At 48.4% G+C, this 27,985-nt stretch overlaps 1 protein-coding gene across 3 annotated transcripts in view; it reads left to right on the top strand.

Moving 5' to 3' along the window:
* The window catches only part of LOC136610863 (hepatic lectin-like), an 87,119-nt gene extending 63,218 nt beyond the window's left edge, over positions 1–23,901 (top strand). For all 3 annotated transcript variants that reach the window (XM_066590062.1, XM_066590063.1, XM_066590061.1), the window contains 2 exons: positions 17,501–17,622; positions 23,601–23,901. In XM_066590062.1, the coding sequence (XP_066446159.1) occupies positions 17,501–17,622; positions 23,601–23,730 (252 nt within the window). In that variant the 3' untranslated portion in view covers positions 23,731–23,901. The remainder of the gene's footprint in view (positions 1–17,500; positions 17,623–23,600) is intronic.
* Positions 23,902–27,985: the final 4,084 nt, after the last annotated feature.

The raw sequence follows: 27,985 nt of genomic DNA, 5'->3' as shown, positions 1-27,985 counted from the left end.
TTTTAATAGTCACAGGCAGGTACAACTCTGCTATTGGAAGTCTGTGTGGACCCACAGCATGGGTGGGTCTCAGGAAGCCACCGACGGTATATTAATAAATCCCATTGCAGTGCCCTGGATAGCTGAGCTAACGTGAGATAAAATACAGGTTGGCTTCAGCCCACACTGCATGCCCTAGTCAGTCTGGCCTTTTTTCTTAGTCACAGGCAGGTACAACTCCACTATGGTAATTCTGTGTGCACCCACAGCATAGGTGGCTCCCTGGAACCCACCGACGGTACATTAATAAATCCCATTGCAGTGCCCCGGATAGCCGAGCTAACATGAGATCAAACACAGGTTGGCTTCGGCCCACACTGCATGCCCTAGTCAGCCTGGCCTTTTTTCATAGTCACAGGCAGGTACTACTCCGATATGGGAAGTCTGTGTGCACCCACAGCATGGGTGGGTCTCGGGAAGCCACCGACTGTACATAAATAAATCTAATTGCAGTGCCCCGGATAGCTGAGCTAACGTGAGATGAAATACAGGTTGGCTTCTGCCTACACTGCATGCCCTAGTCAGTCTGGGTTTTTTTCATAGTGCCAGGCAGGTACAACTGCGCTATGGGAAGTCTGTGTGCACCCACAGCATAGGTGGCTCCCTGGAACCCACCGACGGTACATTAATAAATCCCATTGCAGTGCCCCGGATAGCTGAGCTAACGTGAGATCAAATGCAGGTTGGCTTTGAACCACACTGCATGCCCTAGTCAGTCTGGCATTTTTTCATGGTCACAGACAGGTACAACTCCGCTATGGGACGTTTGTGTGCATCCACAGCATGGGTGGCTCCATGAAACCCACCAATGCTACATTAATAAATCCCATTGCAGTGCCCCGGATAGCTGAGCAAACCTGTGATCAAATACAGGTTGGCTTCGGCCCACACTGCATGCCCTAGTCAGTCTGGCCTTTTTTCATAGTCACAGGCAGGTACAACTCCGCTATGGGATGTCTGTGTGCACCCACAGCATGGGTGGCTCCCAGGAACCCACCGATGGTACATTAATAAATCCCATCGCAGTGGCCTGGATAGCTGTGGTAACGGAAGATAAAATACAGGTTGGCTTCGGCCCACACTGCATGCCCGAGTAAGACTCGTTTTTTTTTAATAGTCACAGGCAGGTACAACTCTGCTATGGGAAGTCTGTGTGGACCCACAGCATGGGTGGGTCTCAGGAAGCCACCGACGGTATATTAATAAATCCCATTGCAGTGCCCTGGATAGCTGAGCTAACGTGAGATAAAATACAGGTTGGCTTCAGCCCACACTGCATGCCCTACTCAGTCTGGCCTTTTTTCTTAGTCACAGGCAGGTACAACTCCACTATGGGAATTCTGTGTGCACCCACAGCATAGGTGGCTCCCTGGAACCCACCGACGGTACATTAATAAATCCCATTGCAGTGCCCCGGATAGGTGAGCTAACGTGAGATCAAATACAGGTTGGCTTCGGCCCAAACTGCATGCCCTAGTCAGTCTGGCCTTTTTTCATAGTCACAGGCAGGTACAACTCCGCTATGGGAAGTCTGTGTGGACCCACAGCATGGGTGGGTCCCAGAAAGCCACCGACGGTACATTAATAAATCCCATTGCAGTCCCCCGGATAGCTGAGCTATTGTGAGATCAAATGCAGGTTGGCTTCGACCTACACTGCATGCCCTACTCAGTCTGGCATTTTTTCATAGTCACAGGCAGGTACAACTCCGCTATGGGAAGTGTGTGTGCACCCACAGCATGGGTGGCTCCCAGGAACCCACCGATGGTACATTAATAAATCCCATTGCAGTGCCCTGGATAGCTGTGGTAACGGAAGATAAAATATAGGTTGGCTTCGGCCCAAACTGTATGCCCGAGTCAGACTTGGTTTTTTTATTAGTCACAGGCAGGTACAACTCTGCTATGGGAAGTCTGTGTGGACCCACAGCATGGGTGGGTCTCAGGAAGCCACCGACGGTATATTAATAAATCCCATTGCAGTGCCCTGGATAGCTGAGCTAACGTGAGATCAAATACAGGTTGGCTTCGACCCACACTGTATGCCCTAGTCAGTCTGGCCTTTTTTCATAGTCACAGGCAGGCACAACTCCGCTATGGGAAGTCTGTGTGCACCCTCAGCATGGGTGGCTGCCTGGAACCCACCCATGGTACTTTAATAAATCCCATTGCAGTGCCCCGGATAACTGAGCAAACATGTGATCAAATACAGGTTGGCTTCGGCCCACACTGCATGCCCTAGTCAGTCTGGCCTTTTTTCTTAGTCACAGGCAGGTACAACTCCGCTATGGGAAGTCTGTGTGCACCCACAGCATGGGTGGCTGCCTGGAACCCACCAACGGTACATTATTAAATCCCATTTCAGTGCACTGGATAGCTGAGGTAACGTGAGATAAAATACAGGTTGGCTTCGGCCCACACTGCATGCCCGAGTCAGACTGGGTTTTTTAAATAGTCACAGGCAGGTACAACTCCGCTATGGGAAGTCTGTGTGGACCCACAGCGTGGGTGGGTCCCAGGAAGCCGCTGACGGTACATTAATAAATCCCATTGCAGTTCCCCCGGATAGCTGAGCTAACGTGAGATCAAATACAGGTTGGCTTCGGCCCACACTGCATGCCCTAGTCAGTCTGGCCTTTTTTCATAGTCACAGGCAGGTACAACTACGCTGTGGGAAGTCTGTGTGCACCCGCAGCATGGGTGGCTAGGAGGAATATTAATAAATCCCATTTCTGTGCCCCGGATAGCTGCGGTTACGTTAGAGGAAATACATGTTGGCTGCGGCCCACACGCCATGTCCTAGTAACAGTATGGACAGACCCCAGTAACATTTCATTAGCAGCAGTATAGGCAGACCCCTGTAACATTTATGTAGCTGCAGTATTGCCAGACCCCTGTAACATTTGTGTAGCAGCAGTATATGCATACCCCCTGTAACATTTACGTGGCAGAAGTATAGGCAGACCCCAGTAACATTCTTGTAGCAGAAGTATAGGCAGACTCCTGTAACATTCAAGTGGCAGCAGTATAGGCAGACCCCTGTAACATGTAAGTGGCAGCAATATAGGCAGACCCCAGTAAAATTTTTGTAGTAATGGTATAGGCCAACCTCTGAGGCCAACCATGAGCGTAGGTGAATGCCAGAAAAATTAGTTGGATAAGAGTGTAGGCGTGGGCCCCAAAAATTAGTGTACCAAGAGTACAAGTGTACCTCTGAAAAATTTATCAACCGAGAGGGCAGGTGAAACCCATTAACATTTTTTTAAAGATACAGCTCACTGTTGCTTAATTTGTAACAGAGCCTGGAGGCAGCCCTGTTGAAAAAATTGGTTCATGTTACAGTCTCAATACTTTTGAAAGTTTGAAAAAAAAAATAAAAAATTGGTAGATGTAAATGAGCTTTTTGGGCCGCAGAAAAATTGGCCGTTCAGCGCGATGACATGTTGTTTCTTGAGGAGGAGTAGCAGGAGGAGGACTAATGTCAGAGACAGATTGACAAAGATAAATGGCCCATTTTCACGGTGATAGAGAAGAGTGCTTTTATGTGCGGTTGCAGCGAAAAGATTCTTTAGGTTCCGCTGCTCTCTGCTGGTGGAGAAGAGAAGACTGGGGAAATCCAGGCTTTGTTCATCTTTATAATTGTAAGCATGTCGGCACTGGCAGTTGACAGGCGGGTACGCTTGCCCGTGATGATTCCCCCAGCTGCACTAAACACCCTCTCTGACAAGACGCTAGCGGCAGGGCAAGCAAGCACCTCCAGGGCATACAGCGCAAGTTCGTGCCACGTGTCCAGCTTTGATACCCAATAGTTGTTTGGAGCTGAGGCATCACAGAGGATGGTGGTACGATCGGCTCCGCACTCCCTCACCATTTTTTTACAGTGCTCCCTCCGACTCAGCCTTGACTGGGGAGTGGTGATGCAGTGTTGCTGGGGAGCCATAAAGCTGGCAAAGGCCTTGGACAGTGTTCCCCTGCCTGCGCTGAACATGCTGCCTGATCTCCGCACCTCCCCTGCTACCTGGCGCTTGGAACTGCGCCTTCTGCCGCTGTCGGATGCGAAGTTTACCATCAGTTTGTCCACCAGGGCCCTGTGGTATTGCATCACTCTCGAACCCCTTTCCTCTTCGGGAATGAAAGTGGAAAGGTTCTCCTTATACCAGGGGGTCGAGAAGGGTGTACACCAAGTAATCCGTAGTGGCCAGAATGCGTCTAACGTGAGGGTCACGAGAAAGGCAGCCTAACATGAAGTCAGCCATGTGTGCCAGGGCACCAGTACACAACACATTGCTGTCCTCACTAGGAAGATCACTTTCAAGATCCTCCTCCTCCTCGTCCACAGGCCATACACGCTGAATGGATGGGAGGCAAGCAGCATGGGTACCCTCTGCAGTGGGCCCAGCTGTCTCTTCCCCCTCCCCCTCCTGCTTCTCCCCCTTCTCCTCCTCCTCCTCCGAAACGTGCTGAAATATAGACATGAGGGTGCTCTGACTATCAAGCGACATAGTCTCTTCCCCCGTCTCCTGTTCCGACCGCAAAGCGTCACCCTTTATGCTTTGCAGTGAACTTCTCAGCAGGCATAGCAGAGGAACGGTGACGCTAATGATTGCAGCATCGCCGATCACCATCTGGGTAGACTCCTCAAAGTTTCTGAGGACCTGTCAGATGTCTGCCATCCAGGCCCACTCCTTGGTAAAGAATTGGGGAGGCTGACTCCCACTATGCCGCCCATGTTGGAGTTAGTATTCCACTATTGCTATACACTGCTCATAGAGCCTGGCCAACATGTAGAGCGTAGAAATCCACCGTGTGGGCACGTTGCACAGCAGCCGGTGCTCTGGCAGATAAAACCGATGTTGCAGGGTCCTTAGGGTGGCAGCGTCCATGGTGGACTTGCGGAAATGTGCGCAGATGCAGCGCACTTTGCCGAGCAGGTCTGACAAGTGCGGGTAGTTTTTCAGAAACCGCTGAACCACCAGATTGAAGATGTGGGCCAGGCATGGCATGTGTGTGACGCTGCTGAGCTGCAGAGCCACCACCAGGTTACGGCCGTTGTCACACATGACCATGCCCAGTTGCAGGCTCAGCGGTGAAAGCCAGAGGTCGGTCTGCTCAGTCAGACCCTGCAACAGCTCGGGGGCCGTGTGCCTCTTGTCACCTAGGCCGAGTAGTTTCAGCACGGCCTGCTGAAGCTTGCCCTCCGCTGTGCTACCGCGCCGTGCCACACCGATTGCTGGCGACGCGCTGCTCACATTTCTTAACTGAGAGGTAGAGGTTGCGTAGGAGGAGAAGGGGGAGGGTTTAGAGGAGGTGGCATAGACCGCCGCTGATACCAGACCGGGGAAGGACCCGCTATTCTGGGTGTGGGTAGGACGTGTGCGGTCCCTGGCTTTGACTCGGTCCCAGCCTCCACCAAATTCACCCAATGTGCTGTCAGGGAGATATAGTGGACCTGCCCGCCGGTACTTGTCCACATGTCCGTGGTTAAGTGGACCTTCCCAGTAACCACGTTGGTGAGGGCACGATTGAAGTTGCGGTAGATGTGCTGGTGTAGGGCTGGGACGGCACACCGGGAGAAATAGTGGCGACTGGGGACCGAGTAGCGTGGGACCGCCACCATCATGTTTTTGAAAGCCTCTGTTTCCACAAGCCTGTACGGCAGCATTTCCAGGCTGATTAATTTGGCAATGTGCACATTTATTGCTTGAGCCTGCGGGTGCGTGGCGGCGTATTTGCGCTTGTGCTCCAACGCTTGCGCTAGCGACAGCTGGACGCTGCGCTGAGAGACATTGCTGGATGGGGCCGAGGACAGCGGAGGTGAGGGTGTGGGTGCAGGCGGCGAGGCGCTCGTGCCTGTGTCCTGAGAGGGGGGTTGGATCTGAGTGGCAGGTTGGGGCACAGGGGGAGAGGCAGTGGTGCGACCCGCAGGCGGTGAACGGCCTTCATCCCACCTTGTGGGATGCTTGGCCATCATATGCCTGCGCATGCTGGTGGTGGTGAGGCTGGTACTGGTGGCTCCCCGGCTGATATTTGCGTGACACAAGTTGCACACCACTGTTCGTCGGTTGTCCGCGCTCTCACTGAAAAACATCCACACCTTTGAACACCTAGGCCTCTGCAGGGTGGCTTGGCGCGAGGGGGTGCTTTGGGAGTCAGTTGGGGGAGTCTTCGCTCTGGCCCTGCCTCTACCCCTGGCCACCCCACTGCCTCTTTCAACCTGTCCTGCTGCTGCACTTGCCTCCCCCTCTGAAGACCGGTCCTCAGTTGGCTTAGCGAACCATGTGGGGTCAGTCACCTCATCGTCCAGCAGCTCTTCCTCCGAATCCTCTGTGCGCTCCTCCCTCGGACTTACTGCCCTTACTACTACCTTACTGATAGACAACTGTGTCTCATCATCATCGACCTCCTCACCCACTGAAAGCTCTTGAGACAGTTGCCGGAAGTCTCCGGCCTCATCACCCGGACCCCGGGAGCTTTCCAAAGGTTGGGCATCGGTCACGACAAACTCCTCAGGTGGGAGAGGAACCATTTTTTCCCAATCAAGGCAGGGACCCGAGAACAGTTCCTGGGAGTCTGCCTGCTCATCAGAATATGTCATTTTCATGGAGTGAGGAGGCTGGGAGGAAGGAGGAGCAGTAGCGAGAGGATTCAGAGTTGCAGCAGTGGACGGTGTAGAAGACTGGGTGGTCAATAGATTGCTGGATGCATTGTCTGCCATCCACGACAGGACCTGCTCACACTGCTCATTTTGTAATAAAGGTCTACCACGTGGACCCATAAATTGTGATATGAAGCTGGGGACCCCAGAAACTTGCCTCTCTCCTAATCCCGCAGCAGCCGGCTGCGATTGACCTGGACCAGGAACTCGGCCTGTGCCCACACCCTCACTTGGACCTCCGCGTCCTCGCCCGCATCCACGGCCACGTCCTCTAGGCCTACCCCTACCCCTCAGCATGGTGTATTTAGAATACAGCAGACACAGAGTGTTTTAAAAAATTAGGCAATTATTGGCCTGCACTTGGAGGCTGATAGCGGTACTGTAAAGCACACTGTAGGCCGAAAAAAATTATACGCTTGCCTGCAGAAAGGCCAAGCTGGCTAATAGTGAGCCACTACAACTCCCAGCTGCCACAACAGTAATGCACACGGTCACAGGTAGCCCTAAGAAGGAGCTTTTTTGGGGTACTTGTTGACAGGATTCTACACTAGCACTGTCCCTGCCTCACCAGTACTGCCCCTATACTCTGTATAATTGGCTGCAGACTGAGAACGCAATAGTCTGCAGAGCCCAAGATGAAAAAGAAAAAATTGGAACAAAACTGCTCCTAGCAGCCACAACAGTAATGCACACGGTCAGATGTGGCCCTAAGAAGGACCGTTGGGGTTTTTGAAGACGCCAACACTCTCACTATAGCACCAGCAGCACCCTCCCTAATCTCTGCCAGCGTGTGTCTGAGGCGAGCAGCGGGCGGGGCTGCCTTATATACTCGGCGGTCACTTGATCTCACCAGCTACTCACTGCAGGGGGGTGGGATAGGGCTGGCACGTCACAGGAGGAAAGTGTAATGCCTTCCCTGCATGTCTATTGGCCAGAAAATGGCGCAAAACATGCAGGGAAGGAAATGGAATTAACTCGAGTACCACGTGGTGCTCGTCTCGAGTAACAAGCGTCTCGAGTACCCTAATACTCGAGCGAGCATCAAGCTCGGACAAGTACGTTCGCTCATCGATAATGCTATTCATTTCTACAACTCAAACTGCCAAACTAATGTCCTCATTACGGCCAAAAGGCATTAGTTTACATCATTATTAGAGATGAGCGAACGCGTTCGTCCGAGCTTGATATTCGTGCGAATATTAGGGTGTTCGGGATGTTCGTTATTCGTAACGAACACCATGCGGTGTTCTGGTTACTTTCACTTCCTTCCCTGAGACGTTAGCGCGCTTTTCTGGCCAATTGAAAGACAGGGAAGGCATTACAACTTCCCCCTGCAACGTTTAAGCCCTATACCACCCCCCTGCTGTGAGTGGCTGGCGAGATCAGGTGTTCGCCTAATATAAAAGTCGGCCCCTCCCGCGGCTCGCCTCAGATGCGGTGTGAGTTAGATGAGGGACAGTGCTGTTTATACCGGAGCTGCTGTAGGGAAAGAATTGGTAGTTAGTGTAGGCTTCAAGACCCCCCAAAGGTCCTTATTAGGGCCACTGATAGCTGTGTGTTGGCTGCTGTTAGCAGTGGAATTTTTTTTTTTCTCAAAATCGGCTCTGCAGAGCGTTGCACCTGGCATTAGGGACAGAAGTGCTGCATAGGCAGGGAGAGTGTTAGGAGTGAGTGTAGCCTTCAAGAACCTCAACGGTCCTTTCTAGGGCCATATTTATCCGTGTGCAGTACTGTCCAGGCTGCTGTTAGCTGTGCTGCATTTTTTTTGGGCTTCTCAAAATCGCCTCTGCAGAGCATTCCACCCTCCATTGATACTGCAGGGAAAGAATTGTATAGACAGGGCCACAACACAGTTATTATTCATAGAATATACGCAGTGCTGCCTTTTGGTGGAAAAACAAGTGGAAACAAATCTATTTGTCCAGCCTCTGTCCGTCCTAACGCCTGTGGACACGTGTGAGCTGCGTGAAAAACATTGCTAAATCATACGCACCCAGCTACGCTTTACTGCTGGCTTCGCCATTTGCTTTCCTTAATTGGGAAAAAAAATACCTGCTCTGCCAGAGTTATAATAACTCTGCTACCCTCACGTTCTGTGACACATAAGCAGGGACACAGCACAGTTATTAAACTTCTCATGTTCATAGAATATACGCAGTGCTGCCTTTTGGTGGGAAAAAACTGAAAACAAATCTATTTGTCCAGCCTCTGTCCGTCCTAACGCCTGTGGACACGTGTGAGCTGCGTGAAAAACATTGCTAAATCATACGCACCCAGCTACGCTTTACTGCTGGCTTCGCCATTTGCTTTCCTTAATTGGGAAAAAAAATACTTGCTCTGCCAGAGTTATAATAACTCTGCTACCCTCACGTTCTGTGACACATAAGCAGGGACACAGCACAGTTATTAAACTTAGATTATTCATTCACTAGAGGCAGTGGGGCCTTTCGTTTTCCCAAAAGGGCAAAAATTATATTTGGCCTGCAGTCTTGCGCCAATTTATTTCCTGCCTGTTAAATCAAATCACTGGTAATACAGCATGCTGAGGGGTAGGGGTAGGCCTAGAGGACGTGGACGCGGCCGAGGACGCGGAGGGCCAAGTCAGGGTGTGGGCACAGCCCGAGCTCCTGATCCCGGTGTGTCGCAGCCGACTGCTGCGCGATTAGGAGAGAGGCACGTTTCTGGCGTCCCCACATTCATCGCCCAATTAATGGGTCCACGCGGGAGACGGTTATTAGAAAATGAGCAGTGTGAGCAGGTCCTGTCCAGGATGGCAGAAAGTGCTTCGAGCAACCTATCGTCAACACGCAGTTCTGCGCCGTCCACTGCTGCAAATCCGAATCCTCTGTCTGCTGCTCCTCCTTCCTCCCAGCCTCCTCACTCCACTACAATGACACCTGCTCAGGAGCGGGAACACTCCCAGGAACTGTTCTCGGGCCCCTGCTTAGATTGGGCAGCAGCGGTTCCTCTCCCACCAGAGGAGTTTATCGTCACTGATGCCCAACCATTCGAAAGTTCCCGGGGTCCGAGGGAAGAGGCTGGGGACTTCCGCCAACTGTCTCAACAACTTTCTGTGGGTGAGGAGGATGATGACGATCAGACACAGTTGTCTTGCAGTGAGGTAGTAGTAAGGGCAGTAAGTCCAAGGGAGCAGCGCACAGAGGATTCGGAGGAAGAGCAGCAGGACGATGAGGTGACTGACCCCACCTGGTGTGCAACGCTTACTCAGGAGGACAGGTCTTCAGAGGGGGAGTCAAGGGCATCAGCAGGGCAGGTTGCAAGAGGCAGTGCGGTGTCCAGGGGTAGAGGCAGGGCCAGACCGAATAATCCACCAAGTGTTTCCCAAAGCGCCCACTCGCGCCATGCCACCCTGCAGAGGCCGAGGTGCTCTAAGGTCTGGCAGTTTTTCACAGAGACGCCTGACGACCGACGAACAGTGGTGTGCAACCTTTGTTGCGCAAAGCTCAGCCGGGGAGCCAACACCAACAGCCTCACCACCACCACCATGCGCAGACATATGATGGCCAAGCACCCCACAAGGTGGGACGAAGGCCGTTCACCGCCTCCGGTTTGCACCCCTGCCTCTCCCCCTGTGCCCCAACCTGCCACTGAGATGCAACCCCCCTCTCAGGACACAGGCACTACCGCCTCATGGCCTGCACCCACACCCTCATCTCCGCTGTCCTCGGCCCCATCCAGCAGTGTAGTTCAGCGCACCGTTCAGCCGTCGCTTGCGCAAGTGTTCGAGCGCAAGCGCAAGTACGCCGCCACGCACCCGCACGCTCAAACGTTAACCGTCCGCATAGCAAAATTCATCAGCCTTGAGATGCTGCCGTATAGGGTTGTGGAAACTGAGTCCTTCAAAAGTATCATGGAGGCGGCGGCCCCGCGCTACTCAGTTCCCAGTCGCCACTACTTTTCCCGATGTGCCGTCCCAGCCCTGCACGACCACGTCTCCCGCAACATTGTGCGCGCCCTCACCAACGCGGTTACTGCCACGGTCCACTTAACTACGGACACGTGGACAAGCACAGGCGGGCAGGGCCACTACATCTCCCTGACAGCACATTGGGTGAATTTAGTGGAGGCTGGGACAGAGTCAGAGCCTGGGACCGCTCACGTCCTACCCACCCCCAGAATTGCGGGCCCCAGCTCGGTGGTGGTATCTGCGGAGGTGTATGCTTCCTCCACTAAAGCACCCTCCTCCTCCTCCTCCTCTGTCTCGCAATCAAGATGTGTTAGCAGCAGCATGTCGCCAGCAGTCGGTGTCGCGCGGTGTGGCAGCACAGCGGTGGGCAAGCGTCAGCAGGCCGTGCTGAAACTACTCAGCTTAGGCGATAAGAGGCACACGGCCCACGAACTGCTGCAGGGTCTGACACAGCAGACCGACCGCTGGCTTGCGCCGCTGAGCCTCCAACCGGGCATGGTCGTGTGTGACAACGGGCGTAACCTGGTGGCGGCTCTGCAGCTTGGCAGCCTCACGCACGTGCCATGCCTGGCCCACGTCTTTAATTTGGTGATTCAGCGGTTTCTGAAAAGCTACCCACGCTTGTCAGACCTGCTCGTAAAGGCGCGCCGGCTCTGCGCACATTTCCGCAAGTCCCACACGGACGCTGCCACCCTGCGCACCCTGCAACATCACTTTAAGCTGCCAGTGCACCGACTGCTGTGCGACATGCCCACACGGTGGAACTCTACGCTCCACATGTTGGCTAGGCTCTATGAGCAGCGTAGAGCAATAGTGGAATACCAACTCCAACATGGGCGGCGCAGTGGGAGTCAGCCTCCTCAATTCCTTTCAGAAGAGTGGGCCTGGTTGGCAGACATCTGCCATGTCCTTGGTAATTTTGAGGAGTCTACCCAGGTGGTGAGCGGCGATGCTACAATCATTAGCGTCACCATTCCTCTGCTATGCATCTTGAGAAATTCCCTGCAAACCATAAAGGCAGCTGCTTTGCGCTCGGAAACGGGGGCGGGGGAAGACAGTATGCCGCTGGATAGTCAGGGCACCCTCCTGTCTATTTCTCAGCGCGTACAGGAGGAGGAGGAGGAGCATGAGGAGGATGAGGAGGAGGGGGAAGAGACAGCTTGGGCCGCTGCTGACGGTACACCGGCTGATTGCCTGTCATCCTTTCAGCGTGTATGGCCTGAGGAGGAGGAGGAGGAGGATCCTGAAAGTGATCTTCCTAGTGAAGACAGCCATGTGTTGCGTACAGGTACCCTGGCACACATGGCTGACTTCATGTTAGGATGCCTTTCTCGTGACCCTCGCGTTGCACGCATTCTGGCCACTACGGATTACTGGGTGTACACACTGCTCGATCCACGGTATAAGGAGAACCTGCCCACTCTGATTCCCGAAGAGGAAAGGGGTTCGAGAGTGTTGCTATACCACAGGACCCTTGCGGACAAGCTGATGGTAAAATTCCCAGCCGACAGCGCTAGTGGCAGAAGGCGCAGTACCGAGGGCAAGGTAGCAGGGGATGTGCGTAGATCGAGCAGCATGTACATCCCAGGCAGTGCAACCGTCTTTAAGGGCCTGGCCAGCTTTATGGCTCCCCACCAAGACTGTGTCACCGCTCCCCAGTCACGGCTGAGTCGGCGGGAGCACTGTAAAAGGATGGTGAGGGAGTACGTAGCGGATCGCACGACCATCCTTGGTGACGCCTCTGCCCCCTACAACTACTGGGTGTCGAAGCTGGACATGTGGCCTGAACTAGCGCTGTATGCCCTGGAGGTGCTTGCTTGTCCTGCGGCTAGCGTCTTGTCGGAGAGGGTGTTTAGTGCGGCTGGGGGAATCATCACAGATAAGCGTAGCCGCTTGTCAACCGACAGTGCCGACAGGCTAACACTCATCAAGATGAACAAAGGCTGGATTTCCCCAGACTTCTGTTCTCCACCAGCGGACAGCAGCGATACGTAAGCAATACGTAGGCTGCACCCGCGGATGGAAGCTACGTTCTCTCTCACCATCCAAAACGGGGACATTTCTGCTTCATCAATCTGTGTCTAATATTCCTCCTCCTCCTCCTCCTGCTCCTCCTCCTGAAACCTCACGTAATCACGCTGAACGGGCAATTTTTCTTAGGGCCACAAGGCTCACTCAAATAATTTTTCAGAACAATTTTTATAAGTTTCAATGCGCTTAAAAGCATTGGAACTTTAACTTGAACCAATTTTTCGTTACACTGGGCTGCCTCCAGGCCTAGTTACCACTTAAGCCACATTAACCAAAGCGATTAATGGGTTTCACCTGCCCTCTTGGCTGGCCATGGCCAATTTTTGGGATGTACATTAGTACTGTTGATACAGCAATTTTTGTGGGCCCTCGCCTACAGTGTAATCAAATTAATTTTTAGGCCACCTGCATTACAGCTGACGTTACCTCAGCTGTGTTGGGCAATGCAATGGGATATTTTTATGTACCGCCGGTGGGTTCCAGGGAGCCACCCATGCTGTAGGTGCACACTGAGTTTTTAATACATCTGTACACTTCTAAAGAACCCGTCTGACTGGGGCATGCAGTGTGGGCCGAAGCCCACCTGTATTACGCACGACATTACTACCTCAGCTGTGTTGGGCAATGCAATGGGATATTTCTATGTACCGCCGGTGGCTTCCTGGCACCCACCCAGGCAGTGGGTCCACAGGGAGTTTAACCTACATGTGTCCACTTGTAAAGAACCCCAGTCTGACTGGGGCATGCAGTGTGGGCCGAAGCCATCCTGTATTACGCACAACATTCCTACCTCAGCTGTGTTGGGCAATGCAATGGGATATTTTTGTGTACCGCCGGTGGGTTCCAGGGAGCCACCCATGCTGTAGGTGCACACTGAGTTTTTAATACATCTGTACACTTCTAAAGAACCCGTCTGACTGGGGCATGCAGTGTGGGCCGAAGCCCACCTGTATTACGCACGACATTACTACCTCAGCTGTGTTGGGCAATGCAATGGGATATTTCTATGTACCGCCGGTGGCTTCCTGGCACCCACCCAGGCAGTGGGTCCACAGGGAGTTTAACCTACATGTGTCCACTTGTAAAGAACCCCAGTCTGACTGGGGCATGCAGTGTGGGCCGAAACCCACCTGCATTAACCCTTTCCAGTCCACTGTGTGACCTGTGAAGACATTAGGGTTTAAGGCTGTACAGCTCCGTTGTTGGTAGACGTCCGTCGGGGTTCTCTTACTGTATATTGCCAGCCTCTCTGCTGTCGGAGCCTATCCTACGTGTCAGCTCATGCAGTACTGGCTTTAGCCAGAAAAACAGCCTGTATAACAGCAGAAAAAGAGTAAGCCCCCTAGGAAAACCATATACAAATTGGATTGGAAAGGGTTAAGCACAACATTACTACCTCAGCTGTGTTGGGCAATGCAATGGGATATTTCTATGTACCGCCGGTGGCTTCCTGGCACCCACCCATGCTGTAGGTGCACACGGAGTTTTTACTACATCTGTACACTTATAAAGAACCCCAGTCAGACTGGGGCATGCAGTGTGGGCCGAAGCCCACCTGCATTAAGCACGACATTACTACCTCAGCTGTGTTGGGCAATGCAATGGGATATTTCTGTGTACCGCCGGTGGGTTCCAGGGAGCCACCCATGCTGTGGGTCGACAGGGACTTCACAATAGGGAGTTGTACCTGCCTGTGTCTATGAATTAAAAAGCCCGGTCTGACTGGGGCATGCAGACACCTTGACAGAATGAATAGTGTGTGGCACATAGGTTCCCCATTGCTATGCCCACGTGTGCAGCTCCTGATGGCGGTGGCACAGGATTCTATTTCTCATTGCTTCTGTACAGCATTGTGGGCTATCGCTCCGCCACTTTTAAAGAGGGTCGCTGCCTAGCCGTGCCAACCTCTGCAGTGTGTGCCTGCGGTCCCTCGTCATGGCAGACGCAATTCTAAATAGACATGAGCGTGGTGTGGCATGAGGGCAGCTGAAGGCTGCCCAGGGACACTTTGGTGTGCGCTGTGGGGGGGGAGGGGGGGCGGTTGGTCAGCATGTAACCCAGGAGAAGTGTCAGTGGAGTGTCATGCAGGCAGTGATTGTGCTTTGTTGGAGGTAGTGTGGTGCTTAGCAAAGGTATGCCATGCTAATGAGGGCTTTTCAGAAGTAAAAGTTGTTGGGAGGGGGGGGGGGCCACTCTTGCCGGTATTGTGGCTTAATAGTGGGACCTGTGAACTTGAGATGCAGCCCAACACGTAGCCCCTCGCCTGCCCTATCCGTCACTGTGTCATTCCCATCACTTTCCTGAATTGCCCAGATTTTCACACATGAAAACCTTAGCGAGCATCGGCGAAATACAAAAATGTTCTGGTCGCCCATTGACTTCAATGGGGTTCGTTGTTCGAAACGAACCCTCGAGCATCATGGGAAGTTCGTTCCGAATAACGAACACCCGAACATTTTGGTGTTCGCTCATCTCTAATCATTATTCATTAGTTCTATCACAGGAGCCTGATAACTACAGGCCCAGTAAGTCTCACTTCAATAACTGGAAAAATATTCAAGGAGCTTCTGAGAGATGCCATCCTGGAATACCTCAAGGAAAACAATAGTATAACTCCTCATCAGCACGGGTTCATGAGTGGTCGATCATGTCAGACCAATTTCATCAGCTTCTACAATGAAGTAAGTTCTAGGCTGGACCTGGGAGAGTCTATTGATCTTGTATATCTAGACTTCTCTAAAGCATTTGACATTGTGCCACATAACTGGCTGATATATAAAATGAGACAGCTCGGTCTGGGCAAAAATGTGTGTAGTTGGGCAAAGAACTGGCTCAGAGATAGAAAGCAGAGGGTGGCAATAAATGGACCGTACTCTGATTGGGCCACCATTGCTAGTGGGGTGCCACAGGGTTCAGTACTAGGCCTGATTCTGCTCAACATATTTATCAAAGACCTGATAGAGGGGCTGCACAGTAATATATCAATATTTGCAGATGATACAAAATTATAAAAGGCAATTAATACAAAGGAGGATAATGTATAGTGACCGAGATAAGCTGGGGGCTTGGGTAGAAAATGGCAAATGAAGTTCAGTATTGATAAATGTAAGGTTATGCACATGGCCAGGAGAAATGGATGTCACCAATATACACTAAATGGGGTACTGCTAGGGAAAAGTGTCTGGAAAAAGAACTGGGGTACTAGTGGACTGTAGACTTCACTGGAGCAGTAAATGCCAGTCAGCTGCTGCAAAAGCAAATAAAGTCTTGGGGTAGATTAACCCCTTGAGTGGCACGCCCGGAAATTTTCCAGGACGAGCTCCACTGCTCATAGTGACATAGCCCGGAAGATTCCCGGGCTATGTATCACTATGGGAGCTGCAGAGCACAATGCCACAAGCTGTGACAGTGTGCTCTGCCTGCACAGACCCACAAAGAACAAAGCAAGGGCTTTGAAAAACCAGCAGAAGATATTGCCGGCATATCGGCAATCTCCTGCTTTGTTTACAGGTTGCCATAGAGACCATCGGCTTGTCAGATGAGAGGGAGAGCTTGGTGCTTGGCTATCAGAGGACAGCTAGGTACCAGCTCTTAAAGCAGAGATCAGAGAGAAAACCTCCGATCTCTGCTGTGTTAACCCTTTACATGCTGCAGTCTATGTGACTGCAGCATGTAAAGGGCTGTCACTGCAGCATGTAAAGGGCTGTCACCATCAGACCCCCGGAATGTGATCAGGGGGTCCTGATGGGTCCCTGTGGAAGTCCCCTAAAGGGACAAAAAAAAAAAAAAAAGTTTAAAAAAAAGTTAAAAAATTATTTTAAAAAAATTATAAAAACACTTGTCTCCCTTTACTTTGTAAAAAATCAAAAATACAATCACACATGTGGTATCCGTGCGTCGTAATGACCCAGAGAAGGAAGTTAATACATTATTTAACCCCTTAATGACATGGCCCCTTTTTTTCTTTTTTCCCCATTTCTTTTTTTCCTCCCTCCTGTTTAAAAAAATCACAACTTGTCCCGCAAAAAACAAGCCCTTATATGGCCATGTCAATGGAAAAATGAAAAAGTTATGGCTCTTGAGACGCAACTGCAAAATTAGTTGAAATTCAATGATTAGACCATTTTAAAAAACCTGCCCTGGTGGGCACGACAGGGTGGTAGGAAACCCGCCACTCAAGGGGTTAAAAGAGGTATAGGGGTGAAGGACGAGAACATTATTCTTCCAATATATAAGGCACTTGTCAGGCCCCACATGGAATATTGTGTACAGTTCTGGACACCGGTGCGCAGGAAAGATGGTGCAGAGCTTGAGGGGGTCCACAGATGGGCAACTAAACTAGAGAAATAAAATTGATACAACCTTTTGACAGTCAGGAAAAAACAGAAATGAAAAAAAGAAAATGACAGTGTCTTGGGGTGGGGTGTTAAAAAAAAGGTTTGACAACAAATACCATCATGAAAAAATACTTTTTTGGCCTCCATTGGGTAAGCGGAGGCCTATGACTATGTTCGGTTACATGGAAGCAGCCATATCTACACACCACTGCAGACCGTGGGTGTTAGACTACACTCATCTCCATGTGACTGAATATTTTCAGTGTGGTCATTTACTTGACTTTGGTGCCAAAGTTCCAAGGTTATTTGGATATTCCTAGCAAACACCACAGTTCTAAAAGGGGTTTAGTTGGGAGTTTGAAGAAATTACTAATAAATAATTGCTGTAAAAGCTCTTAGATTTTGTATTGGAGCATTACCTTTTATATGGTGTGAAGAGTGTGGTTGGCCTCACCCCCTGATTCTCTGGCCCAGCTGCTTCCGTTGCTCCTAGCTGTTGTCTCTTTTTCAGATATTCCTCGCGACGTTATCCACTTCTTCTAAATACCGACGCATTTGGATTGGACTCCATGATATGGATGAAGAAGAAAGCTGGACATGGGTCGATGGAAGCAATTATGAAACATCTTACAAGTACGTTTCCAAAGAACATGATGAGGTTGAATTAACCCTTAAATGTATACTGTAGGAAGGAAGTAAACTTTGTGCCAAATAGATTTGTCAAGGTCCGTGGAGCACAATGGGATTTCGTGGTCAGCAGCCATGTAGCATAAACGGACTGGCCGCGACGTTCCATTAATCTGACTATTTAAGGTTTTCGTTTCTGGGGCTTGTCTTCAGTTTTTGTATCTCCTTTTCATTTGGCTTTTTCCTCTTTGCATATGGGTGTTGCCCTGATGTTTCTGAAGTCTTGTCTGACCAATAACATCGTATTGGTCATTATTTAAGTCAGCTCCTGGAGTTAGGTGTTACTGATTATAGTCTCAGCTCTGGTGGAGTGAGGTTGTGCCTTTTGGAGCTCTGCTACTACAAGCTAAGCAGTTTTCTTTGTTTATGAATGCCTTAATGCTAAGTTGAGTTATTTGTTTGTTTTGTTCCCGTTAGGTGTAAGAAGTAAGAGGCCGAGGCTTAGGACACGGGGCCGCCTTTTTTGAGACAATAACCTTGTTTTTAGGCAAGGCTCTTCTGTCACCTATTTTTGGCCTACAAACCGTATATTCTATACAATGTGCGCAGTTATGTGAATCCATAGATAACTTTTATTTTTTTGCAGAATAGCTCCATTGTCCAGATATCAGTCTTTGCCTTTAACTGAGCCATATGCAAACAAGCTTTATGACCCTATGCTACTACGCGACGTGGCGTCCCCATGTGACTACTGGTGGCCCGTCGCGTCATCACGCGACGCTACGTACCCACGTGACTTTTTCCCCATAATGCTTTGCAAGTCCGTTACGTCATCACGTAATGTGACTAACGCCCCCATGTGAGTACTGGAGGCCCGCCGCGTCATCACGCGACGTTATGTACCCACGTGACCTTTCCCCATAATGCTCTGCAAATCCGTGATGTCATCACGTAACGTGACTGACGCCCCCATGTGACCACCCGGGACCCGCGGCATCATCACGCCGCGTGACTGACGCCCCCATGTGACCATCCGTAACCCGGAAGTCATCCAGTACATGGGAACCTATTACTTGGGAAGGTACATTAATATAAATAAATATAAATAGTGTATGTGCTGTATATTGTTTTATGTATCTGATGAAGGCCTAAACTGCTGTAAGGCCGAAATGCGTCAATAAATTGTGGAACCTTTACTGCTGTCGCCGACGGTAATTTGCTACGCTTGCTGGGATTGGGGTCTATGCAAGGACGCCTCCGTGAAGTAAGTCCGCCTCTTTTTTGCCTACTTTCATTTATCATCCAGTCAATTGAAGCCTTCCTGCGAGCGCTGAGGATCTTTTCTCTCTATTTTCCTTTGCATTTACTCCATCATACTTATGATTGGAGCTTCCTCAAGCTGCTCTACAGTGCACTAGTGGCCTGTATAAATTGGGCAGAATCACCATCTGCCTGATTAAGAGCTACATCTCTATTACTTCACTGCAAGCCATTACGACATCTTTAGAGATCTGAATAGTGAGCGCCACCTACCAACACCCATATGCAAACTAGAATAGGCCTATCCAATGGGCTAACTGTGTACATGTGTGATGTCAGTGCAGGCTGAGAAGGACAGACAGCACATGCGCCAGCTCGTCCAGTGTAGTGTAAGTGAAGCTGCCAAGGTGAAACCTTTGGGAAGGGAGACAGCGGGAAACAAAATGGTGGGTCATAATTGCTGTACCATCTCCTCTCGTCACATATCAAAACGCAGTCTGTCCCGGCAGCATGTGACGGGGAAAAACTAACAGCCGTACCAGTAGAGAAATGATAGCTTTTCTGTTCCCGTGACGCCAGTGCCCCTTTTTCAGTAACGAATCTATGAAACCAAATAAGGAGTCCACAGTCAAAGTGTAGTTTTAAAACTGGAGGCACACATTTTTTACTGGAGATTTTCAACTTTGATTTTCCAAATACTGCAATAGTTTTAGGTACAATACTCCTGGCACTTTTGTCCTTTCACCACATTGCAACACACTTGTGTCAGACAAACAGTTATCTGATTGAAGATTCTGAGGAGAGAGCGCTCCTGACATGGAGAGACAAACACAAGGAGTCTTTTCTAACTTCTTATATACACAAAGAAAAAGACCTTGGTGCTCCAGTAGGTTTGGAAAGAAGTGATTGGTAGGAAGCTGACTTACTTCGTAGGGGTGTCAGTGGAATCTTTCTTACTTCTTATGCTCTTTCCTCGCTGACCAAGCAACATTCATGGGGCAAGACACTCATTCCAGACTTGTCTTCCAACTTGCAGTAGCGGAATCGGTACTGTCCCTCTATTCTGCAGTTAGGCAGGGAAATGTGTAGCATTCTCTGCTGACTTCTACTCCAAAAACTGGTGCTTACTTCAGGTCCCCTGAGGGGATGCATCTCAAAGCTAGATGAGACGAGCCTCAACCTCCTGCTCACACGTCCTCCTCCTCCGACTACATCTATCTCTCTCCTTCCAACTCCACAATTCCCCCCCCCCCCCAACCGCTTTACCAATCACATCACGTAGAGCAGGCTAGGGAGACAGGCACACAGACACCACCAAGATTGGCGACACTAACACAAGACATTGCCCCCTAAAAGATCACCACAAATGAAACCAAAACCAATGACCACGTAGACACAAACACGCATGAATGCAAAATGACAAATCCATATGAGGTGGACAAGCACAGAACTAAAGGTTCCTAACTCTGGGCCACTACACAAGCACAGTAAAGATGGAACATGACGTATCCAGCAGGCGGAGCTGGAGACTTTCCTAAGTGTGGAATGGGTTTTTTTTTTACAGTGAGGCGGGAGAGACTCAGGACCACAGGCAGCGGTGGGCCACCCATCGAACAGCTCACTGCTAAGTTGCATGTGGTGCAAGATAAATCTAAAGACTAATATCTGGAAGGGGAAGCCATGATGCAGAAATAAAGGTATCTGTGGGTTCCACATAACAGAGCACATTGTATAGTGTAGTCGGTTTGTAGGCCAAAATATAGGTGACAGACGTCCTTTAAAGGGATTATCCTTTTATCAGACAACATTCTCCCTTGTGCTTGAGCCCTTATTATATACAGAATTCAAATCACAGAGGTGAGATAAAGAAAATGTACAAAGACATCACTCACAGAAAAAGAAGCCAATAATGCACCATCTGATAAACTGCAGGGCGGCTCAATCACCTTTAGACCCTGGTAGAATGCAGAACAAGTCACAGGGATAGGAAATAGTCTATAATCGTGTCAAGAACGCCCTTCACAGAATAGACTAACTAAAACTAAATTTTATTAATAATCATTTAAAAATCTATATGGGCTGACAAACAGACAATTAACTCTATGTGGACACCTTAGTGGGAGCACAAAGACAAGAATATCTCTTGTTTATCCCATAGACTGTAGATGAAACAACCGTAGGTACCACTAGATTAAGAAATAACGAAGCCACCGAGTACAAACAGTTGTCAGAATATGTAGACCAAAGGAATACTGTACTACGAGGCTCTAGACCGCCATGTACAAAAGAGTTGTCGAGATGTGTAGACAGTAGGCTATTGTACTAGCGGGCTAGACTAGTCATGGTTCGATTATTCGTGCCTAAAGAGTCTAGCCCACTAGTACAGTAGCCTACTGTCTACACATCTCGACAACTCTTTTGTACATGGCGGTCTAGAGCCTCGTAGTACAGTATTCCTTTGGTCTACATATTCTGACAACTGTCTGTACTCGGTGGCTTCGTTATTTCTTAATCTAGTGGTACCTACGGTTGTTTCATCTACAGTCTATGGGATAAACAAGAGATATTCTTATCGTTGTGCTCCCACTAAGGTGTCCACATAGAGTTAATTGTCTGTTTATCGGTTTGTCAGATCATATAGATTTTTAAATCTGGGAGAATGCAGAGGGCCAGATTGCAATATGAGCGAGCTAAATGCTCACATGCAGCCTAATATCCGCAGCAGTGTGTGTTTTATTCAATTTTTTTAATGCAGTTTGCTATGGATGCTGAGCAAGCCCAGGATGCCCAGCCAGTGTGGCACATCGTGGTGATACAGGGCAATCCACAGCTTTGTCACTAGGGGTTGTAATCCTCTATGGTGTGTCGCACTTATCTATGGCTGCCATCCTTGGTATCAGTTCACATGTGCAGACTCTGTTAGCAGTCACCCCTCACCCAATCCGGGCTGGATTGAGCTGGGTGACTGCTCATTAGTCTTCACGTGAACATTTAGCTTGCTTATATTGCATTCTACCAGGATCTACTGCTGATTGGACCTGCCCTGCAGTTTATCAGATGGTGCATTAGATATTGTATTAGACACATAGTAACGCCTCATTTACACAGCCGTAATACAGGCTCTACTTCATCTCTATATGCCTCTGATTACATAAAGAGGCATGCAGAGTTTTTTCCTCTTCCATCACATACCCTATTACTGTGGTATCTGTAACATTGTTATGTAAGGACACATCACATCACTTTTAGACCCAACATTTGGTGTGTGTGGTGGGAAAGCTCCTGGGACATATGCAGAATGTTTCTATAGGTTCCCATTCGGCTGGGATATGCCAAAGGAGTGTCCTTTTGCCATACTCCAGGTTGGTATGCATTGACCTAATTTTTTTGTGATATGGACATAAATGTAGTGGTCTACACCATACCTTCCAACTTTGGAGCAACAAAAAGAGAGACAATCTGCGGTGTGCGAGAGCGCCATAACACATTTTTTAGACTATGCTACTTTTACACTTAGCTGCATCCTTTGTATCATCTCACAGTAATAGTTCCCCTTCAGTGACTTGCTCACACTAATTGTGCCCTTCAGTGACCTCTGGTACCATAAGTGCCCTCAGTGACCCCCTTTAAAGTACTAGTATACCTCTAAATAATAGATGCCAGCTCAATGCAATTGATGTTTTCTCTAATTGACATCTGCTTTTTCTTCTTTATCCAAGCCCAGACCACCATGACCAGCCACTACTCATCTCTGTACACCTTCCCAATTCTGCGACTATCACCCAATGAACCTCTCAGTAACCCCCCTCCCCTTTAGTACTGGTGATCCTTTGTGGCCCCACAAAGTAATATCCATCTCCATGGCCCAAGTGGATATAATGCCCGATTCTGTGGCTCTGGGTAAAGTGCCCTCATTTTGTGGAAACAATAACACCAGAAAATTGTCTTACATGCTTTGTGCCAAATTCACTGTGTGTTTTTGGTTGCTTTCAGATTTTTCTGACATGTTGAACAAGGGCATGGGCTAAATTGCGTCAAGTTTCAATGAATTGCACACAAATTTTGTCACAATTTTTGGTGTAAACTAATACATGGTCTAAACTTAGACTAGACAGTTGCAGTAGACATTCCACTAATTGAGGTTTGGAAGGAAGTAGCGGGGTCTGGCAGGGTGGGACATGCCTCTAACGGAAAGCCGTCATAATCCAGGACTGTCCTGCAAGTTGACTTATATAATGGAAACCTATTCATGACTTATCCCATTGTATGCCTAAGTAGTGGGAAGCGATTCTCCCGATGTATACCACTGATGTGAACATGAGAACAGAGCCTTATGGCCCATTTACATGGGATGATTATAGTTCAGATTTGATTGAATTTCTCTTCTATGGCGGGACTTTGAATGATATTTGTCCCGTGTAAATGCCTGCAGTGACTGAATGAGAGTGTTCAATCATTCAGTTTCTTCATGCAGAAAACTGATAGATGCACTGTCTGTTTAAAGAGGTGGGCGGGGGGAGAACTCTCTACGGCCAGCTCCAACCCCATGCTGGTGGTGCTCTGAGCGATGCCAGAGATAGTCGCTGCTGTGTAACAGCACAGGAGTGAGCATCACTGGGATGAACTGCTGGACATCGTTTGGCAGACAGCTCGTCCCGTGTAAATGGGGCATTACTGGTATGACTGCCCAGCAATATCTGTAATACTGTGCAATTTCTTTTCAGGCTTTGGGCGGAAGGACAGCCAGATGATTGGGCGGAAGGTGAAGATTGTGTCCACTTGTGGACGTCTGGACAGTGGAATGACAATCCCTGTCATTATGAGCACTATGGGGTTTGTGAGAAGAAGCTCTGAGCTCATCTTAGACATCTAGAACCCAACAGAGAACTTTATACCTGAGGATGAATTATACTTCCGATGTCATTTATCTCTACATGATTTCTGTCTCTACTGTTTATAGGGTCAGGAGCTCTTAAAGGGCCCTTCCACATTTTCCACATTACTTTTATGTTTTTGTAAGAATGAAGATACAATTTAATAAAGTCTTCAGTCTTGAGTTTTGAGCCTATTTTTTGCCCTAAGGACCAAGCGATTTTCATCATTGCATTGCAAACGTTGTAATGTGTTGACATAGTTACATGAGGGCTTGTTTTTTGGGACAAGTTGTATATTTTAATGACACCACTCTGGGTACATATTATGTGTTGTACAACTTTTATTACTGATTTTTTTCGGGGTTATATAGAAAAAAAATCCAGAAATTCTACCGTTGTTTTGGGGTTTTGCTTTTACAGTGTTCATCATTGGGCAGATGTAACATGCTAACCTTCTTATCTAGATCAGTAGGATTACTGCAATGCCGCGTTTATATAGTTTTTATAACATTTTTCCTACTCTGCACAATAATAATACGTTTTCAATGAAAAGCAATTGAATCTGCATCGCTGCATTCTAAGACAAATAACACTTTTATTTTTCCGGCAGCGGGCTCGTGTTTATGCAGGAAGAGTTGTAGCTTTTATTGGTAACACTTTGAGGTACATGTGACTTTTGGATTACTTTTTATTATGCTTTTTGGGAGAAGAACAAAAGAAAAACAACAATCCTGGCGTTACTTTTAAAATTATTTTTACAGCGTTCAGCATGCGGGATGAAAAACAAAATATTGTAATTGTCTGGGCCGTTACGAATGTGGCATTGCTTTTTTTTAAAAAAAACAAAACAGAACATTTTTGGTGTTTTTTTCATTTAAAACGAGTTTTTGTGGGGAAAATACATATTTATTTTTTAATTGGACTTACTAAAATTTAAATTAAGCTTTATTGAGCTTTTTGGACAAAATTTTTTAGTCCCTCAAGGGGACTTGAGGATGCAATTGTTTAATCACTAGGATAGTACACCACATTACTTAGTACTGTAGTGCAATTTGCTAAGCCTATGACAGCAGCAAATTAGACTCAGACGGAGGCAGGGCCTAATAGACTGAGTTGCGTGGCAGACAGAGGCTTTTGTCAGGCCTCCACCTGCCAATGGTACCTTGTGATAGTATTGCAGGCCGCTGATGAGAGCCCCCTCCCCTGTCATCGGCTTACATTCTGCAATTACTATTGATTGTGGCATGAAAGAGTTTGAACTGCAAGAATCTGAGGTTTCTCCTCTCCCAACAGTCAGAGCAGGAAGCTGGCCGTTAGTAGTCAGCCAAGCCACCACCCTAAAAAGTCTTATGTACAGTTTTAAAGCCTATTAGTGAGGTCAGTAAAAAAAGTTGTACTGGCCATCACTAAGGGGTTAAGATTGTTCTGACCCCAGTGTCAGAAACCATAATTGTAATACCAATCAGGGTGATGTGTGATATTCTGTCAGTCTCCAAATGGAATGGGATGCTATTCCTAGGACTAATATCAAATACTATAAATGTCCATGCACCGATTTCGGAAGAACGTCTGTACTTGTGTATTTCACCACCAGGGGTGCAGATATTGATGTACACACTGAGCTGCAGAGACCCCCAGTCTGTGTTTAGGAGGTCAGTGGACGTTCTGGACTTTGGACAGTGAGGGATCCACTGCGAGGATCAGCTGAATAGAGCAACTTTTTAATGGTGAGTATATTATTATAAAGTTAGTGGTCACTATAATAGTTCAGTTAATACCACATATGGGTCTTGTACATCTCCTTTAAACGCCTTATGAACAGGCCGCCAATCAGGCTCTAACGATCATTCGTCTGATCATCGGCCCATGCCGTTAGTTGGCTGATTGGCCCTTGTATGCGGCATAAGAATGCTTGCTTGTCAGCAGCACATACACCTGTGTAAAGAGGGGATGTGGTGTAGATAAATGCCATCCATGTAGGAATAAATGATCGTAGTAATGATGGTTTATCTCCATACTAGTGATCCTCTGCCCATGTAAAATCACCATAACAAGGGCCAACTAACTGCATATAGTCCGTCAGCACTAATTAGCAGGGAAATATCTAGCCATATACAACCAGCTCTAGAATCCAAATTGAGTATTATGAGAAGTAACACAATAGGTACATGGAGAGTGTAGAGACAGCAATTAGTGTCCTTTTACATGGGTCAAGAGTAGATACCCAAAGGGTCGTCCCAACTTTCTTTGTAAAAATCCCAGCACTTCTGTTAATAATTAACTTTTATTCATTGCATCTCAAAAGAAAATTTGGAAACAAATAAGGTTCTGCACATGGGCAGGAAATACATGTCACCATTACACACTAAATGAGAAACCACTGGGGGACACTGACATGGAAAAGGACTTGGGGGTTTTAGTTAACTGTAAGCTTAACTGGAGCAACCAGTGTCAGGCAGCTGCTGCCAAAGCAGATAAGATCAAGGGATGCATCAGAAGAGGTCAAGGGGTACATGACGAGAACATTGTTCTTCCTCTTTACAAGTCACTGGTCAGATCACACATGGAGTATTGGGGACAGTTTTGGGTGCCAGTACTCAAGAAGGACATATCAGAGCTTGAGCGGGTACAAAGCTGGCCACTAAAGTAATAAATGGAACCGGCAGACTGCAATACCCAGAGAGGTTATCAAAATTAGGATAATTTAGTTTAGAAAAAAGACGTCTGAGGGGCGACTTAATAACTATGTATAAATGTATCAAGGGACAATATGGAGATCTGTCCCATCTATTTATACCCTGGATTGTGACTGTTAAGTGAAACCCCCAAGTCCTTCTCCATGTCAATGTTTCCCAATAGTTTCCCATTTAGTGTGTAATGGTGACATGTATTTCCTTGCCCTTACATTTATCAGTGTTAAACATCATTTGCCACTTCATGTCATGTCTTGTGTTGGTGCGCTGTGCAAAAGTGTCTTGTCTTTCTGTTATGTGTATTGCACAGCTGCAGCAAGTGAGGAGTTAAGTGTTTGCACGAGTGTGGGTGGTGCTTGCAATCTATCAATTTGTCTTGTCATGCGGTATGAGTGAAGATATAAATAGGAGTGTGTGAGAGCTGGAAAGAGATTCCATTCTTCAGAGTTCTGAGAGATTCTTGTGGGTTCCTGAGAGTGCCAGCCACATGGGGGTACCTTAAACTTTCATGTGGTGAAGAATGGAGGAGGAAGAGAGGTTCCCTGAAAGTGTATGTTCCAGAGATGAGAGAAGAGTGAGCCCCACTTGAGGAGACAAAGAGAGAGAGAGAGTGAGCAAGAAGCAGGTTCTGCCTCCAAGGCCTAGTGCAGAGGTGCTCTATATTCATCTTTTTCTACGCAGCCGTTCTGAAGTCTGGGATCACCATGTAGAGCTACACCCATTTGCTTTTCACATCTGGCCGTCCTGAAGTCTGGGATCACCAGGTGGTGGTACTCTCAAGTCTGTCTAATACCTGCACTGCAAATCATGGTAATTTGTGCCTTGTTTACAAAAAGTGGTTCTAGGAAAGATTTTGTCAGACCCTAACCATTCCCAGGGACCTGAGGTATGTTTCTTCTGTCTGTAGCTCCACTTATTTACCGCCAAGGGTCATACCAGTGGGTAACAGAATGGTGGTGTCACCTGTGACATCCGCTATCCCTGTTCTCCAGTTTATTGGGCATCCATATCCAAGGGGTGTCCGGAAGAAGCCCAGCGCTGCTCTGCCTGAGGCTACATGTGTCCTTCTGCGAGGGAGCCTGGTAAGTGCCACTGTGACTAGTGACCACTGTACCCTCCCAGCTCCTCGACATGTGCCTTGTGTCTGGGGTTACCCTACAGGATGCTGCATCTGCACCTAATTTATCGAGATCCTCTTGCAATCTCCTTGCATCCTCTCTTGTGGTAATATCTTTACATAGTTTTGTATCATCTGCAAATATTGATATTTTCCTGTACAATCTTTCTACCAGGTCATTAATAAATATAATAAAAAAGAATAAGCCTCAAAACTGACCCCCTGTGGTACCCCACTAATAAGGATGACCCAATCAGAGTATGCAACATTTATAACCACTCTCTGCTTTCTATCACTGAACGTGTTACTTACGCAATTACACACATTTTTGCCAAGATGGAGCAGTCGCATTTTGTATACAACATTTTATGCGGCACAGTATCAAACACTTTGGAAAAGTCTAGATACACAATATTCAATGGCTC

This window comes from Eleutherodactylus coqui, chromosome 2 (genome assembly GCF_035609145.1).
Source record: "Eleutherodactylus coqui strain aEleCoq1 chromosome 2, aEleCoq1.hap1, whole genome shotgun sequence".
NCBI lineage: Eukaryota > Metazoa > Chordata > Amphibia > Anura > Eleutherodactylidae > Eleutherodactylus > Eleutherodactylus coqui.
The sequence above is the reverse complement of the archived record's forward strand: the minus strand, read 5'-3'. Positions and strand labels throughout refer to the sequence as shown.